Source organism: Monopterus albus, unplaced genomic scaffold (genome assembly GCF_001952655.1).
Source record: "Monopterus albus unplaced genomic scaffold, M_albus_1.0 scaffold44.1, whole genome shotgun sequence".
Classification (NCBI taxonomy): Eukaryota; Metazoa; Chordata; class Actinopteri; order Synbranchiformes; family Synbranchidae; genus Monopterus; species Monopterus albus.
In genome coordinates, this window is record NW_018127924.1 from 1,700,892 (window position 1) to 1,716,674 (window position 15,783).

Below are 15,783 nucleotides of genomic sequence, written 5' to 3' on the forward strand. Positions count from 1 at the left end.
ACAGAATTTTTGACATTTTTGCAGATTTATTAAAAAAGAGAAACTGAAATATCACATGGTCATAAGTATTCAGACCCTTTGCTGTGACACTCATATATTTAACTTAGGTGCTGTCCATTTCTTCTGATCATCCCTGAGATGGTTCTACTGTCATGTATTGTGCATGTGGGTTGTACTGACATCTGTTGGGGTAGTCGGGTACTGCGGGTAACCCGGATGTAAGATAACTGAAGGCCATAATAAATCAGTACTGAACGGCACATTACGCTCCGATTGTTCTTGTGTGTCTAGTATAAATAGAAGAAATACTACAGACACAACAAGAGTGGCGACGAGGATAAAACACAGATGCCCAGCGGTTTTCGGAGTGTGAGACAGCACGGCCTGGTTTCTTCTGTGTGCCGCAGTTGCACGCTAGCTTGCTGTGCAGCGTTAGCTGACTGGAGGACAGGTTACGGCAGCGTGAGTGAGAGGCTACAGTGACTGTGAGTAACTGGGCTACGAGACTACGAGTGAAGTCCACATGGCGGGGATCATTGGGAGTATTGGTCCGTTCGACGAAAACACAGAACAGTGGAGCTCCTATACGGAGCGTTTCAATTATTTTGCTGAGGCTAATGACATTAATAGGGAGAAGCTTGTGCCAACATTTTTAAGTGTGATGGGTGCTAAAACCTTTAATCTGCTACGTTCCCTTGTGCAACCTGATAAGCCAGGAACTAAGTCCTATGACACCATAGTGAATACTTTGGCAGCTCACTTCTCACCGAAACCCTTGGTAATTGCTGAGCGTTTTCGCTTCCATAAGAGAAATCAGGAGGAAGGGGAATCTGTGACCGTCTTTGTAGCAGCATTAAAGAAGTTAGCGGAATATTGTGAATTTAATGAGGTGTTGAAGGACACTATTAGAGATAGACTAGTGTGTGGGTTGAGGAGCGAGGCTATCCAGAAACACCTGCTAACTGAAAGTGCACTAACCTTGGAGAAAGCCATTGAGATAAAGGTTTCCATGGAGTTAGCTACAAAGGACGCTCATCAGCTCAGCACTAGTGGGAAACTGCACAAAGTCTCAACTGAAAAGGGGATACAAAACAAATGCTATAGATGTGACAAACCAGGACACCTTGCCACAGAATGCTGGAGTAAAGATCTAGAATGTAGGAAGTGTGGGAAACAGGGGCAAATTGAACGGGCCTGCAAAACCAAACAGGGTGACAAAACTAAACAGGGTGACAAAACCCAGAGGAACGATAAAAGCAGGTTTAAAAACAGACTAAAACCTAGGAATTCCGTACATGTTGTTCAGCAACGGTGATGAAAGACCAATTGCTTTTGCCTCGCGCACACTCAGCAAGGTGGAGAGCAAGTACGCACAGATTGAAAAGGAAGCTTTGGGGATCATTTTTGGCATTCGAAAGTTTCATCAGTATCTGTTTGGAAGGAAGTTCATTCTCTTAACAGATCACCGCCCTCTCACAACAATATTGGGTCCCCATACTGGCATCCCTCCCCTGGCTGCAAGTAGGATGCAAAGGTGGGCCTTACTGCTGTCTGCTCACACATATGAGATTAGATATCGGAAGTCAGAACTACACGGAAATGCTGATGGTCTCTCTCGGTTGCCCCTCCCAGTGGATCATGTGGAACCACGCCCGGCTGAGATTTTCTACTTTCGACAGGTAGAGGGTGCACCAATCACATCTTCGCAAGTGAGTCGGCACACCAGAAATGACCCTGTACTTTCTAAGCTGATGGATGTAGTCACTAATGGTGGAAGTACCAGGCTCCCGGAGTTTCAGCCATACAACAGAAACCTGTATGAGCTATCAGTGCGGGCAGGATGTCTTCTGTGGGGACAAAGGGTACTTGTTCCACCCACTCTACAGAACAGGGTGTTGCAGCAACTACATCATGGACACTGTGGGATGGTCCGCATGAAAGAGCTTGCCAGAAGTTACTTCTGGTGGCCAGGACTTAACAAGCAAATTGAAGAAACTGCAAGGACCTGCCCTTCATGCCAGAAATTCCGCAACATGCCACAGCCTGCTCCACTTCACCCGTGGGAGTGGCCGGAGGAACCGTGGAAACGTGTTCATATTGATTTTGCCGGCCCATTTGAGGATAGGATGTTTCTGGTAGCTGTGGATGCACATAGTAAATGGCCGGAAGTGTGCATTATGAGATCCACCACAACTGAGAAAACAGTTGAGAGACTTGGGGAAATGTTCAGCCGATTTGGGTTCCCTGAACAACTGGTGAGTGACAATGGCCCCCAGTTCACTGCACCGGAGTTTGAGAAATTTCTGGATGTAAATGGAATACAACACATTCGCTCGGCTCCGTATCATCCATCCACTAACGGACTAGCTGAGAGGTTCATCCAGAGTATGAAACAGGCCTTGAAGGCATCAGTGGAACAAGGTTCACTCCACCAGAGACTGAATAACTTTCTGCTGTCATACAGGAATGTCCCACACTCCACTACCAAGGTCGCTCCTTCTGAACTATTCATAAAAAGGAAGTTGCGCACCTTTTTTGATTTACTGAAACCACCCCAGACCAAAGACATTGTTTTGTAAAACCATGAAATTTCCTAATGATCCACCATGTGACGAAAACAAACACCCCAATGCATCACCACAAAGACAAAACACGCTCTGGCAAGCAAAAAAACAACAACACTCTGATTCTGTGAATAATCAGATTACTACATAAGTATATGTCATTCAGTGTATAGAAGATGGATGACATGACAGCTCCCAGAAGTAATGCCATCTGAGTGTGTAGATACCCAAGCCGAGCCTGGTGGGACCCAGTGGTATTCGAGGGTTCAAGCCGGGTTTAGACAGAAATTTCAAAATTATGTTCAGGTCAGGTTCAGACACGTAGGTAAAAACTTTAGGTTAGACGGCTCGAGCACTCAAATGTCTGCTTCGTTTAATGATAAGGGGAAAGCATGGTACAAAATCAACTGCTTTGGGCTGGGCATTATATACTATAAGCTTGTCAGCCCGATCCATGCTCTAACCCAAGGTGGTCATTTTTCTGGTAAGAATGATTTTAATAGGTTAGTTGATGTTATAAAAAGTGGTGTATTTTGGATGATTTGACAGCTCGGAATGGCGGTCTGATATGTCACTCGGCTACTCGGTCGCTACTGTGCAGAATCTGGTTGCAAAATACCAACATCGTCCTTTCTGTATTCAAGATATGTTGGGTTCAATTTAGCATAGTGGAGAAAAGTGTTGATACCATCATCCATCTTTTGTATACAGTCTGTGGCGTAGGTTAACTATTTAAAATATAAATTTTCAGTAATGATATAGCAATAATACTATTAGTCCCTGGAATAATGATTTAGGTACACATAGAGGTTACAAAAACGGAATGTGGATCATGATGAGTGGCTGTGTTTGCTCTTTGGCTGTATCACTGCATGCATGATGAATATCCAATCAGCACAGTCAATTTGCTGAGTCATGCTCCGGTTGCTTTCAAATACCCTGCAGGGGCAGGGGAATAATTAAGGAACACAGTTTCTTGTCCCATGGAGGTTTATGCACTTATTTGCTTATTTCTTTGCCTCAGTTAATGAGAGACCTGGCAAATAAAGAATTGTGACTTTAATATGTTTCTCATCTGACATTTATTTCACTGGAAATGTACCAAAAATACATCCCTGAAGCCTCCTTTACCATAATTGAATATAATAACTATCAAATGTATTTTGTTTAAAAGAAACTTTGGGAAATGGTGTAAAAAAAAAAACTCCACTTTGATCTTATTGCAACTATATAGGAAACAAAATTCAACCCCTAAAGAACTCACCTTTTTAATTAAACCTAAGGTAAAAGTTTTATTCTCCGGAAACTATACATTGCAGCAACACTCTTCTCTCCAAATGTTAGTATTTTTCTGCATTTCAGTGAAAATGCTATACGTGCTCTCTGAAATTGCTCAGGTGAAGAAATAAGTGCACTTTCAAATTGTCAGGCTTTAAAAGGCCACAACTGTTAGTTCAATTACCAACACTAATACTGGAATGGAAATCGGGAAAAGAATGCTTGCATTTTTTTTTTCCTTTGACCTAGTTTTATGTAACGTTCTGCCATTTCATAACACCCACTTTCTGTACTTTATTGTGCTCCACAATTTATTGTGGTAGGTTTAGCAGTTCTAATGGTAAATGAGCTCTGTTCTTAGCTTGATCAGTTGCGAACGATACAAGGGGGTTTTACAGACAGGGAGAAAGTATTTAAGGCACAGGGACAAGATGATAGAAGAGCAGGATGATAACACTACCTGAAATGCAACAGGCAATATGGAATGTAATAACTGTAAAAACTGAATCATATAAAAAGTATATTACAGCCAGGTAAAACTGAGTCCAGCTATTGTGGTTTCTTTCTGGATGTGTGGAAAGTTTTAAATCTCAGTCATCTGCATACATTATTTGAATCCAAATGTAAATAAACTGACCTAATCTTTACATTGCATTGATCTTTCATTTGTCCCCATAGCTTCTTTACTATAGAAAAGAAACAAAGCTGCATGTCATCTTGCATAATCTGCAGTTTATGGTACAGGCACCATCTCTTTCTCTGGTTACTAGGATGCCATCTGGGTTATCGCACAGTGAAGAAGAAAGGTGCAGAGAGGTTTATGTATGTGTGTGTGTCAACATGCATGCATGAATGCCTGTGTCTGTGCGTGGGCCCACCATTGTATCTGTCTGTGTGTGAGTGCCCTTCTTGCTGATCCTGTCTGCTGTGGCCCAGCAGCTGCCACCCCAGGCCAGATAGGATGACATGACCTTCCCTAGTAACAAAAAGGCACTGACAAATCATTGTCTGCCTCTCATAGGAATAGAAGAGGAGGGGGCACACTGGCACCATCTTCGCTTTCTGTGGTTTTGATTAAATTATTTGTTTTCCTTCTTTCTTTTTTTGCATAGGTGTGTCTACATTTGTGTCCCATGCTCTCGTCAGGGGTCTAGCAACACACAACAAACACCACAGTTTATGACTGAGGAGATAATGAGTTCTGCATTACCCTCTCTCTCTGCACTGGGCTCCATTCCTTTTTTTCCCAGGCAAAACTGGCCTTGGGTGAGGAGAGGGACTGTCTTGGCAAAGATGTGAAAAGGATATGCCTGGTTGCGTACAAGTAATTTCAGCAATCAATTAAGTACAGCAGGGAAAGTGAAAGTGTCCCCATTTTTAACTTGGAGCATTGTTTTCTAGAACAGGACTGAGCTGTATTCAAAACCTAAAGCTATGTTGTTATGTAATTTTTCTTTATTCCAAGTAGTGGTGGAAGGGAAAGACTAGACAAAGGTGTGTATGCATGTGTGTGTGTATGACTCATCTGTTTTGGTCTCATCCTCACACCCACACCAGCCCCTCTGTGCTCCTTCCTGCAAGCTGTTCTCTTAACTCAGACGGGAAAATGCATTTTTCTGTGTTTTTCCTTCTCTGACTTTTCCTACTAGTGCATTAGTTCTTTACACACTGTTTTCAAATGAACTAGACTCCTTCTTCTCTCTGTGTGGCTCTGACATGCACATACGCAGTCACTTGACACCGATTTCCAGACTGACTAGGTCATGTTTTATATTCCATGTCATGGTGAGTTGGCAATACGTCTCACGGCCTGAGCCTCATTCCCTTTGGTGGCTCCATGACTGGCACTGCTGCCTACATGCACAGGAGAAGCAGTGTGTGCATGTGTGTTCACTGTATTATGAGTGATTTGCACAGCTTAACATCATATTTACTAACAAGCATTTCAGCATCGACAGCAGAAGAGCAAATGATCTCTTTGTCAATTCTGTCAGTATGGCCCTGGGAGAAATTTAACCTCTACACTGTAGATAAAGTTATTTGAAACATTTGAAATCTATTGATGTAGAGCAGCTTTTCCTAGCTATCTGTATTAGTAGGTACCATATATTCTATAGATTAGAGTTGATTACAGCATTGTGTTAGCTTTTGCACCTCCTGAAATATTGATCACTAGCCATTTCCTCCTTGTTCTGTGCATGATCAGCACCCTGCCAGCCGCTTTATTCTCAGCCCACCACTGCATCTAAACAGCATCCTAATATATTATTAATGGTCTCACAGTTATACAGAGCAGCCCGCCACCCACGAGTATTCATTACTCCCTGTCATTGATGGTATGAACTGCAGAACAAATCGCTCCAATTAATTTACATTTATGTGGAGAGGGAGAGAGCAGCTACTAAGAAGACAGCAGACAGTCTAAGAAGATGAGGTAGTGACATGAAGTTGTTTATTTGAGGTGAAACATTGCTATATGTTAATATTGAAAAACTTTGGGTTTATAATTTTGTATTATGAGAACCACCTATATCAGAGTTTTAAAAACTTATTAAGAATGCCAGACTTGTCTTAATTTCTTTATAAAGATATCAGCACAGACTGTAGCTAAGCAACAGCTAAGCTATGAGTGTATTATCTAAGAAAACAGCACATATCGTTTTGATGTTATGGGTTATGCACTGGACTCCCTTCCTCTTTTTTTCCCCAGGCAAAACTGGTCTTAGGTGAGGAGAGGGTCCAGAAATGGGTTATTTATTATCATCAACTTATTTTATTCCACAAAAACAGCCCTACTAATACTTTCTTCGCTTTTTGTTTCTCAACAGGAACTGGACTGACAATGACTTTTATGTCCCGAGCACAGACGTTCCCCAGCTTTTTGTCTGATGAGCCAGGACAGGAGGAGAGCCAGCACCAAGAAGTGACACCATCTCCCTCTAGTGGCTGTGAATCCAGTTGCAATCTGAGACCCCTTCAATGAAAGAGTTTTTCTCAACCAAACCTGGACACTTTGCTCACTTCTCTAGAGAGAATGTAGAAATATTGTAGTGACATGTGTAACATAGGCCAGTCATTTCCTGGTGATACTTAATAACTGTAGAGTGTGTGCAGTTCATGAAGAGTTGTCCTGGAAACGACAATGTCCTTTTTTTTGTATGCTGTGCGACAGCAGCAGTAGCTTCAAATATTGCACCAAAAATCCTTTGTGTAGTCTTAAAGTGTTTTATGTTGTCATTATGCTGTTAAAGTCAAACTCCCTTTTTGAAATCACTGCACTACACCTTACAAACAAAACGTACACACCAAGTACACACCACAACACACAGGAGTCTGCTGTAAATAATGTTAAGAAAGGCTTTAGTTCCAAAAATGATGAAAGTCTTATCAGGCTCATTCCAATAATCTGCAGCCTCAGCAACAGTTTCAAGTGAATCACAACCATTTTGACACCTCATCTTCACACACCTACTGAACTCTGCTTTCTCTCAAGAATGTGAACTTGATCAACGCCTTACACAAAAACCACTCGTCTTTGATAGTGATGAATCAGCTAAAGCCCTTAACCAGCTACCACCAGCAAATGGAAAAAGTCATTCAGAAATGTACTTCAGTGATATAGGGCCATCATGTCAGAAATGATGCAATGCAGCCTTCTCATACCTGCCTCTATTTTAAACTGCCAGCCTCGCATCACACTAGCAGAGCAATTTGATTTTAATAACTCCCTAGCTCTTCTCCAGCCTCATACACATAATCTGATAACTGGTTCATCAGCACAGAAAAAGGGAGAGAGAGAAGCAACATGGTGGTAACCAGATGGGTGAGTTATATAAGGCAGAAGTAAATCTGGCATCATGGGACTCACATGTGCAATGTGGCAGTAAGATGTCATGCTAATTTTTGCCCTGCTAGAATGTCAAGTTCACACAAGATTACATTTCAGAGAAAATATACATATATATTAGCATTAGTGTACTGTACTGAGAAAATGTGTGTTCAGTAAAATACTGAAAAAAGTCAGTAAGGAACTGTTTGACATACTGAAAAATAGCTGCCTTTTTTGCTGAGAGTTACTTAAGAAGGCTGATACCACCCTCATGTCTTGATGGTAAATATACAGCCAGCACACATCAGCTTAGCTTAGCACAAAGGAAACATGGCTCTATCTGAAGGTAGCCACCCCACCGAAAAGCATTTTTACAGTTTAGCTTTAAACTAATGGCTATACTGTATTAATTTGCGAGCTTTATATCTGCTAGTCTGCTGACGTGCTTAATGACAGAACAAGGCTGTTTTCCCATTTCCAGTCTTTGCAGCTAACTAACCTAACCGGCTGCTAACTGTGACTAACATAGTTAGCATACAGATATAAGTGTAATTTCCAAAATGTCAGACTCTTCTCTCTCTATTATTTTAAAGGAGTTAATTTATAGAGTCTTCTCTAAAACCATTACATGACCGCTGTAATGTTTGTTCTCCCCCAGAAAGAAGTGCCTTCTGAAACAGACCGCAGAGTGTGAGGCCAAGTCTTTGGGCTTTGGATTTAACAGTAGCTTCAGTACTGCGAAGCCAGCTGTGAAATGTCACACCTGAATAACTTGTGACAAAACCACAGATCATTTAGAAAGTTGAGAATAATACTTGTTGCCAGTGGCAGCAGACAGTGATTCATTTTTACAAATGTTTGTTGTAAAGTAGGTTGTGTTTTTTGTGGCTTATCAAAGAATCTGAATCTTTAAAACCCAGAAATTATAACATCAAACCTAATATTTTATGAGTTCTATTCTATATTTGTTTTTGCCTTGGGTTAATCTCTAGAAATCCATTATGCTAGATACTAGATTTCTCTGCATGGTTATAGTTTTTTACATTTATTTTCTGAAAGTTGAGTTGTTCAGTGAGTTACTTTATTTTGAATATTGCATTTAAGAGAACCAAACTTGTATTTTAATTTGAGCCACAAATATAGCGCCCATCTTAAAAAAAAAAGGTCTCGATCTGCAGTAAAAGGCAGAAAGTTGATCTATCTGGCCACATTTGCCCCCCAGTTACAGCATAAGTGTGGTTAAGAAATGTATGTAGTCTGACTACATCTTGAGCTGTGCTAACTGAAATAACTGGAAACAAGTAGTTGGCAGGCTGTGTGAAATAACTGGAAACAAGTAGTTGGCAGCATTTATCATTTGTTATACAACTGTGTTTGTCCTCACCATGTTTTATGCTCTTACAGTTAATGGCACTTTTATTTCATTGAGTGTAGGACTGTTTTCACTAAATGTACATATGTAATGTTTTTGATGATAAAAAGGTAATAAATTGAATGTTCTATTATGTATCAGCATTTTCCTTGCATTTCCCCACTGTGTCCTCTATTTGCCTGGTATATGAATTAACTAGAAGTCGCTAGAAAGGTGGAACAAAACTCTCCACACAATCACAAATTGTCATTTTTACCTTTTGGTAAAAACAAGCTAGAACATGTTAACATGTTGGAAAGCTTACAATCAGACACCCATTAGCCTAGCATAACACAAACACTGGGAACAGTGGAGACAGCTGTGCAAAAGCAATAAAACCTGTCTATCCTCACCTGTAACCACATTTCATTTTTACATATTTTTATATTGATTAACTAAGTGATATGTAGTGTGCTCATGAGAGAGGAGTTGGTAGCTGGATATCTGTTACCTTCCAAAAAGGCCATGTCTTTATGTCAAGCTGAGCTAATTTGAAGCTTCATAGTTAGCATACAGGCATGAAACTTATCTCATTCTCAGCAAGAACGCAAACATACATCTCAAAATGGAAAACTATCCCATCAGAATTTAAGTGGTTACTGAAAGCAAAGTACTTCCCCTGTGTATTACAGTTAACAGTTTGGTTTCCTAGAACTACTTTTCAACCTGCAACCCTTCATCAATTCATTCACACACCTACATCACAGGAAATAAGTGAGGTTGTGGCAATGACATTTTTTTTTTTATTTAGACCACAGACTCATTTACAGTCACACTTATCAGTTTAAGTAATTCTAGCCACACACACAGTATTACAAGTATCAGTCAAATGTACAGTTGCAGCTTCTACTGTTTTGTTAGCAACAGTGAGATGAAAGAATGACAGCAAAAACATGTGATTCCAAACTACATTGTCCATTCATGTCCCACATTTGTCAGAATAGCCCACAACTCTGCCCCTGCCACTGCCTCCATCTCTATGGAGATAAATGAATCACATTACACATAAACAACACACAGCTTAATAGCACTACCATAAACTTTGAATATTGATTTACAAGAACATAGAGGCAAGCTTTGAAATCATAAACATTATTAATATAACTTCTTGTGACAGCATCATAAAGTTTTTGTTTTTTAATTGCATTTTCTAAAGCACAGTAAAAAAAGTAGTAGAAGAAGAGAACCTAAACATTTATGATAAACAGTAAACAGAAAATTTTTAAGGAGCTATAAACTAAAGCACAAATTAGAGTGTGCTGTAACTAGAGTGCATCCTAGACAGAAAGCCCTTTGGGGAAAGCAGCAGTCTCAAGTGATGGCACAGTGCTGAGTGACTGCTTTTCTCTTCTGTTAGATGATTAGACACTATTGTCATGCTTTGAATGGAAACTAGGAGGGATGAAAGGTAAAAGGAGCGCAATTACACAGGCTTTTGTCAGTTGTGTTACATGGGGGTTAAGGAAGTGAAAAGACTGATTATACAGGCTTTTGTCTGCTCTTTCTGCATGATGCTTACTGCCAAATATTGTTTTGCCCAAAGCAAATAATTTCTCAACAGTAATTACACAGTACATACTACATTTAATTAGTGGGAGCACAGCTGGACCCAAACAAGCTTTCTGGGACTTACACAGGCACCAGCTTGTTAACTCATTTGGAGAGTGAATATTAACCAGTGTCAGTGTTATCCCTGCATCATATTAAAAACTCAATAACTAAATAATCTGTGGTTTTTCAATATACCTTTATTTTTGCTCATATATACATGAATGTGCTCTGTGAAAAACTCCGGGCACACAAACAGCTGTGACAGATACAACTAAACATTCACTTTATGCAGTACATCCTATTTATGGATGCTCATTTGTCACGAGACTGACATCTGGTTTTATGTGATCGTACAGTTTGTAGGTTGGCATACACAGGGACATTTTTTATCTGCCTGGACTTCTTTGTAATCCTGGGGCACACAGGGATGTTCTCATAGAAGTTTGGCTGTGAAAACGTGATAAATTGTGTTAGTATTTAAGGTGTTAGACAAGGACATGTGGCAGGTGATAATGTAATGACTCAGCAGCAGCTTAGCAAAAGTAATAAAAATGTCACAGCTCTGACAACATAATATCACATTGTTACACAGCTGTTGTTAAATCATTAAAGATGTAAGAAATTGGTTTTTGAATTAATATAGTAAATGCAAAATATTTTTCTTTTAAATTTTTATTTAATGAAGACATGAGTGAGAAAGAAATAAGATTTGAATAATTTGAATTTTACATTATTATTATTACATGTATTAATTTTATGAAAATTGAGAAAATAATCTGTACTTACTATTACATTTTCTATTACATTGCCAATTAATTTAAAGATAAAATATTTTTCACTGTCAGATATTGTAAAACAGCATTAGGTCAGTGAAAATAAAAAGGCAAAATTACAACGTATCAGGTCACATAACAATGGGATGCGTTGTATCATATGAGATTAATAGTCAAATGTAATGGTATTACAATTAAGTGCATATCTGATGAGAAGGTAGGGAAGTGTTTTACAAGTGTCAAATGTGAACACAAGAGTAGATATAATAAATAATGCAATGCTTACCTGTCTCTGATGTGGGTTCAGTTTGACTCTGTACTCCTCTCTCCTGTTCTTCTTCCTTTGGTAAATAATTAGAACTGGAGATACTTCAAAATACCAAAACTTTGGAATTTAACATCAGTATACAGCACAACAGAACTGGACATTTATGAGGGCAGCCTTAGATGTAAATTCCTACTTTAGAAATGATGGAAGAACTGCTGGACCCCCTGGGGTTTTGTGAAAGGGGTGAAAGTTTCAGTACTAAATAAGTGGACCTTTGCACTTAGATTAAATATTGTTTTTTAAGATTAATAATAAATAATAAACAATCATAGTTAAAACTGTTAGATGGACTGCCATTACATTTTGTACAAACATTTATGGTCCCCAGAGGATGAGTCCTCTTGACTTTGGAGACTTTTCCTCTGGCTTCATCATTAGGTTCATGTTCGTTATTAGGGGTCAAACATCTTGACAATTTTCAGACGGATGGCCATGAAATGGGGTAAAGAAATTGATGATTTCCACAGAGAACTGTGACAGTAACCTGGTGGCACCGAACCCTTCTTTAAATAAAACTGACAGATACTTTGGTTTACAGTACTTTGTGATACTGTAACATGGTTAGTGGTAAGCAATGCTGCAGTGGTAATCACCTATTCTACTGTTTTGCAAATATGTGGTTTGGAACACAGGTTATGACAGGTACCACTGCAGTTAATGTGTTTCTAGGTAGAGTAGCAATTCCTGTGTTGTTGCATTCATGCAGTTTAATGTGTTAAAGATGCATGAAAATACTTTGTGGGATCTTACCTCTGCCTCACTGCTAGTATGATCATGACAATGAGCAGAACAAGCCCAGCAGCTCCAGCCCCAATGTAAATGTACATCATGTACACAGGCAGGCTGAATCCACCTACTTATAAAAAGGAGAGAAAGCAATGAAAAAAGGACAATGGCCTAAAAGGAATAATTTTCTTCTAGGAGTTTATTTGCTTTGCACCATTCTCTTTACTTGCTAACAGTAGTAGAGACACATATATGAAACACAGAGAGAGAGAGAGAGGAAAATGACATGACAACAAATAGTGTAGTTTTATGTGTTGTGTGTTTATGTGTTGTATGTGTTGGCTGATACTGTTTCAGACTTGTTTTATGTCTCGCAGATGCAACACCACATTGCAGTAAACCTGTAACATGCACACACAATCACAATTCGAAAGTGTTCAGACTGGCACCACAAGCTTTTGTGGTTTCAGCAGGTGCCAGTCTGTTTGCAAATCCAAAACAGCATATATGATTTATATCAAAACTATTTTTAGATATATGCACTTTCATCTGTGACTGTACCCTGTGACAGACATTTACAGTCATAAAATACTAAGTATGAGAAACAATTTATCATCCAGTCATATGTCCTTGTATGTTAACTTATTTGTCTCTTTACCTGAAATGAGCACTGTGAGCAGCACAGTGGTGGTCTGCTCCCCCACATCTGTGGTGAAGATACAGCGGTAGTAACCACCATCTTCCTGCATTACTGCTGTCAGCTGCAGGCTGACATCCAGGCTGTCAGCACAGACGACCCTGCCCCTGTCGCTGTAGTTCTCACTTACTGGGTTCCCCCCCTCCTTCTTACACACACCAATGGTGTTCCAGCCTTGGCCTTGTGGCATCTTTTTCATAAGAGCTTGGGAAACTGACCCATTGTGTTGGTGGTTACAGATGATGGTCAGATTGCTGTTCTCCTCTGCTATCAACTCTGTGTTTGCCACAATCACCTCTGGGGAGGGGGGCTCTGTGCTATTGTCATCTTCTGGGGGATCATCTGTAAACACAGGAAGGTGAAGGTCACAGGAAATAGACTCATGAAGAAAGATGCATAGTGGAAACTAAATAATGTTTTTCTCTTTTAATTTCTAAAAGCGGGGGGGAGTGATCTGAGAGAGGTTAAAATTTCCACCTCCATTTTCTGAGAATAAAACCTAATTCTAGTTTAATGTTTTGATGACGTCATTTCTTAAGAAATTACCACATCAACAGTGTCAGCTGCCTTACCTAAATCCTCCACCTGAATGTCTTTAGTCCAGGGTCCTTGAGGGAAAGTCTGAACAGAGCAGTGGTAAAGCCCAATATCCTGATGAGTGACGTTCCTTATAGAAATACTTCCATCCATAAGTGTGGTCCTCAGAAATTCAATCCTCTCCCTGTAACGATGAGAGAAGTTCACTCCCAACTCTGGATGGAGAATAGCTATTGGATTCTTGTCTGGTGCTTTGGTCCAGGACACCAAGCTGAGGCTGCCATCCCATGGGCACAAACAGTCAAGAACCATCCCTTCCTCCAGGCGAACAGTAGCAACCTCATTCTTTTGGACAGCAACTGCACAGAGGAATTTACAGTTAATGTGTTAATGTAGACTACAGTGACAAATGATAATCTTCATATTAGATCAAATTAAAATAAACAACATCTGAATTCGATTGAAGAAATCAACTGCAGGCTTGTAATGGGTTACATTTTACCATTTTCATTTAGCAGTTCAGAAATCCTCAATTTAGGCTGATTAATTATGTTTACATCTTTGAAATTTGGCTTAAAAGTACATGTTTTCTCTTTAAATCTCCTCTAGTTGGAGGAGCAATTTGATTTTATCCCTTGGGTAATGGTAATTAGGCTAATTTAAGCCAGCACAAATAAACATGACTGACAATAGTCAGCGATCAAGCTTCCACATTTTCAAAGACTTGGAGCTGAATAACAGATTCCAAGCCCAGCGGTGCCCTTGGGAGACTTCTAGCTGATTTAGAATAAGGACTGAAAATTGCAATACAACTTACAATAACTATTATCTTTCAAGCCAATTTAACAGCAACAAAAAAAGGAATTATGGATTAAAAAAGCTTAATTACTAATTAGGCTGTATTAAAAACAAAGAGACTGAGGAAACAGAGACTCAAATGCAAGTTTTCATAGTATCCTGAAAAACAGTGAACCTCACATTCATTATCAATAAAGGTTTTACGATACGATGTTGCCTCTCGTGAGAATAAATTACTAAAAAGTTAAGAAAAAGATATCAATTCCATACCTTTGATAAAAGGCAAAAAAAGGAGTACCACAAAGTACCAGTGGTCCTTTTGTACAGCTTCCATCTTGCCCCACTGAGGGAGAATGAAAGCTGCATTGATGAGACAAGTGAAGAGGCACCCGAGCTGCACTTCCTGCTACTGCGGCTACAGAGAAACACTTGGCTTATTGGGGAGCACTTCATGGTCGCCCACTGTTGGCTCATTCCACACAGAGGGGCACTTTGTCACATAGGCTGTGAAGGGGAGGCCAGCTTCTGGCATAATGTAGCGTAATGGGATCCATGCTGAAGTTTTCTAAATTGTACTGATGTTACCCCCCAGCTAAACTCTACAACTTATAAATGCTTTTATGAACAAGTTTTATACTTCACTTAGGACTTTTGAGAACTTATACATTTTGAGAAAATATACATTTATGATTAAAAGATATATTAGATAATAAAATGTGCTCTTTTTTTGCCATGCTAGCAGCATTTATCTAAGCAATGTTGGTCAGTCAGTTCTGGGTCAGAAACATACCACAACACAGTTAGGATTTATCTTAATGGCTTGTGTGTCCCTATAACTTTTCCTCCAGCACCACCATAGAGTTCACATTTGTGGTTTTTATTAAAATACCTCAAATATGAATTGCCATGAAATTTAAGACAGACTTTTGTTGTCATGAGATGATTTTCAAAAGCTTTAGCCTATTCCCCTGACCTTCCATCTAACACCATCATTAGAGCATTTTTATCCATTTTGACCCCAATCCACTGTTTACTGTTTAACAAATGTTAGCATGCTAACTTGCTAAGCTAATATGGTGAACATAGTAAATATTAACATTTTATGCATACTGATGTTAGCGAATAGTTTAAAGTAAAAGCAAAAGCAATTGTGTGTTCTGTGCTCAAAGAGCTGCTAGTGTGGCTGCAGACTCCTACATTAACTTTGCATGCATTGTGTGCCACCAACTTCCCCAAGGTGGTTTGGTATGAACACTGGTATAGCATCACAACAACCAAAACACAGGGTGTT

At 39.5% G+C, this 15,783-nt stretch overlaps 2 protein-coding genes across 5 annotated transcripts in view; one reads left to right on the plus strand and one right to left on the minus strand.

Moving 5' to 3' along the window:
* dok6 (docking protein 6) overlaps window positions 1-8,977 on the plus strand; it is a 47,561-nt gene extending 38,584 nt beyond the window's left edge. The window contains exon 8 of the mRNA XM_020599975.1: window positions 6,671-8,977. Coding sequence (XP_020455631.1) covers window positions 6,671-6,825 — 155 coding nt within the window. The 3' untranslated portion in view covers window positions 6,826-8,977. The remainder of the gene's footprint in view (window positions 1-6,670) is intronic.
* cd226 (CD226 molecule) overlaps window positions 1-15,738 on the minus strand; it is a 54,967-nt gene extending 39,229 nt beyond the window's left edge. Inside the window, exons 1-6 of one of the 4 annotated variants that reach the window (XM_020599973.1) lie at window positions 14,763-15,738; window positions 13,730-14,053; window positions 13,119-13,499; window positions 12,485-12,587; window positions 11,693-11,747; window positions 9,803-11,080 (exon numbers count right to left, since the gene is read on the minus strand). In XM_020599973.1, the coding sequence (XP_020455629.1) occupies window positions 10,946-11,080; window positions 11,693-11,747; window positions 12,485-12,587; window positions 13,119-13,499; window positions 13,730-14,053; window positions 14,763-14,826 (1,062 nt within the window). In that variant the 5' untranslated portion in view covers window positions 14,827-15,738 and the 3' untranslated portion in view covers window positions 9,803-10,945. Of the gene's footprint in view, window positions 1-9,802; window positions 11,081-11,692; window positions 11,748-12,484; window positions 12,591-13,118; window positions 13,500-13,729; window positions 14,054-14,762 lie in introns of those variants that run through there. The other 3 variants (XM_020599974.1, XM_020599971.1, XM_020599972.1) reach the window with 3 other exon arrangements.
* Between the last annotated feature and the right edge of the window lie 45 nt (window positions 15,739-15,783).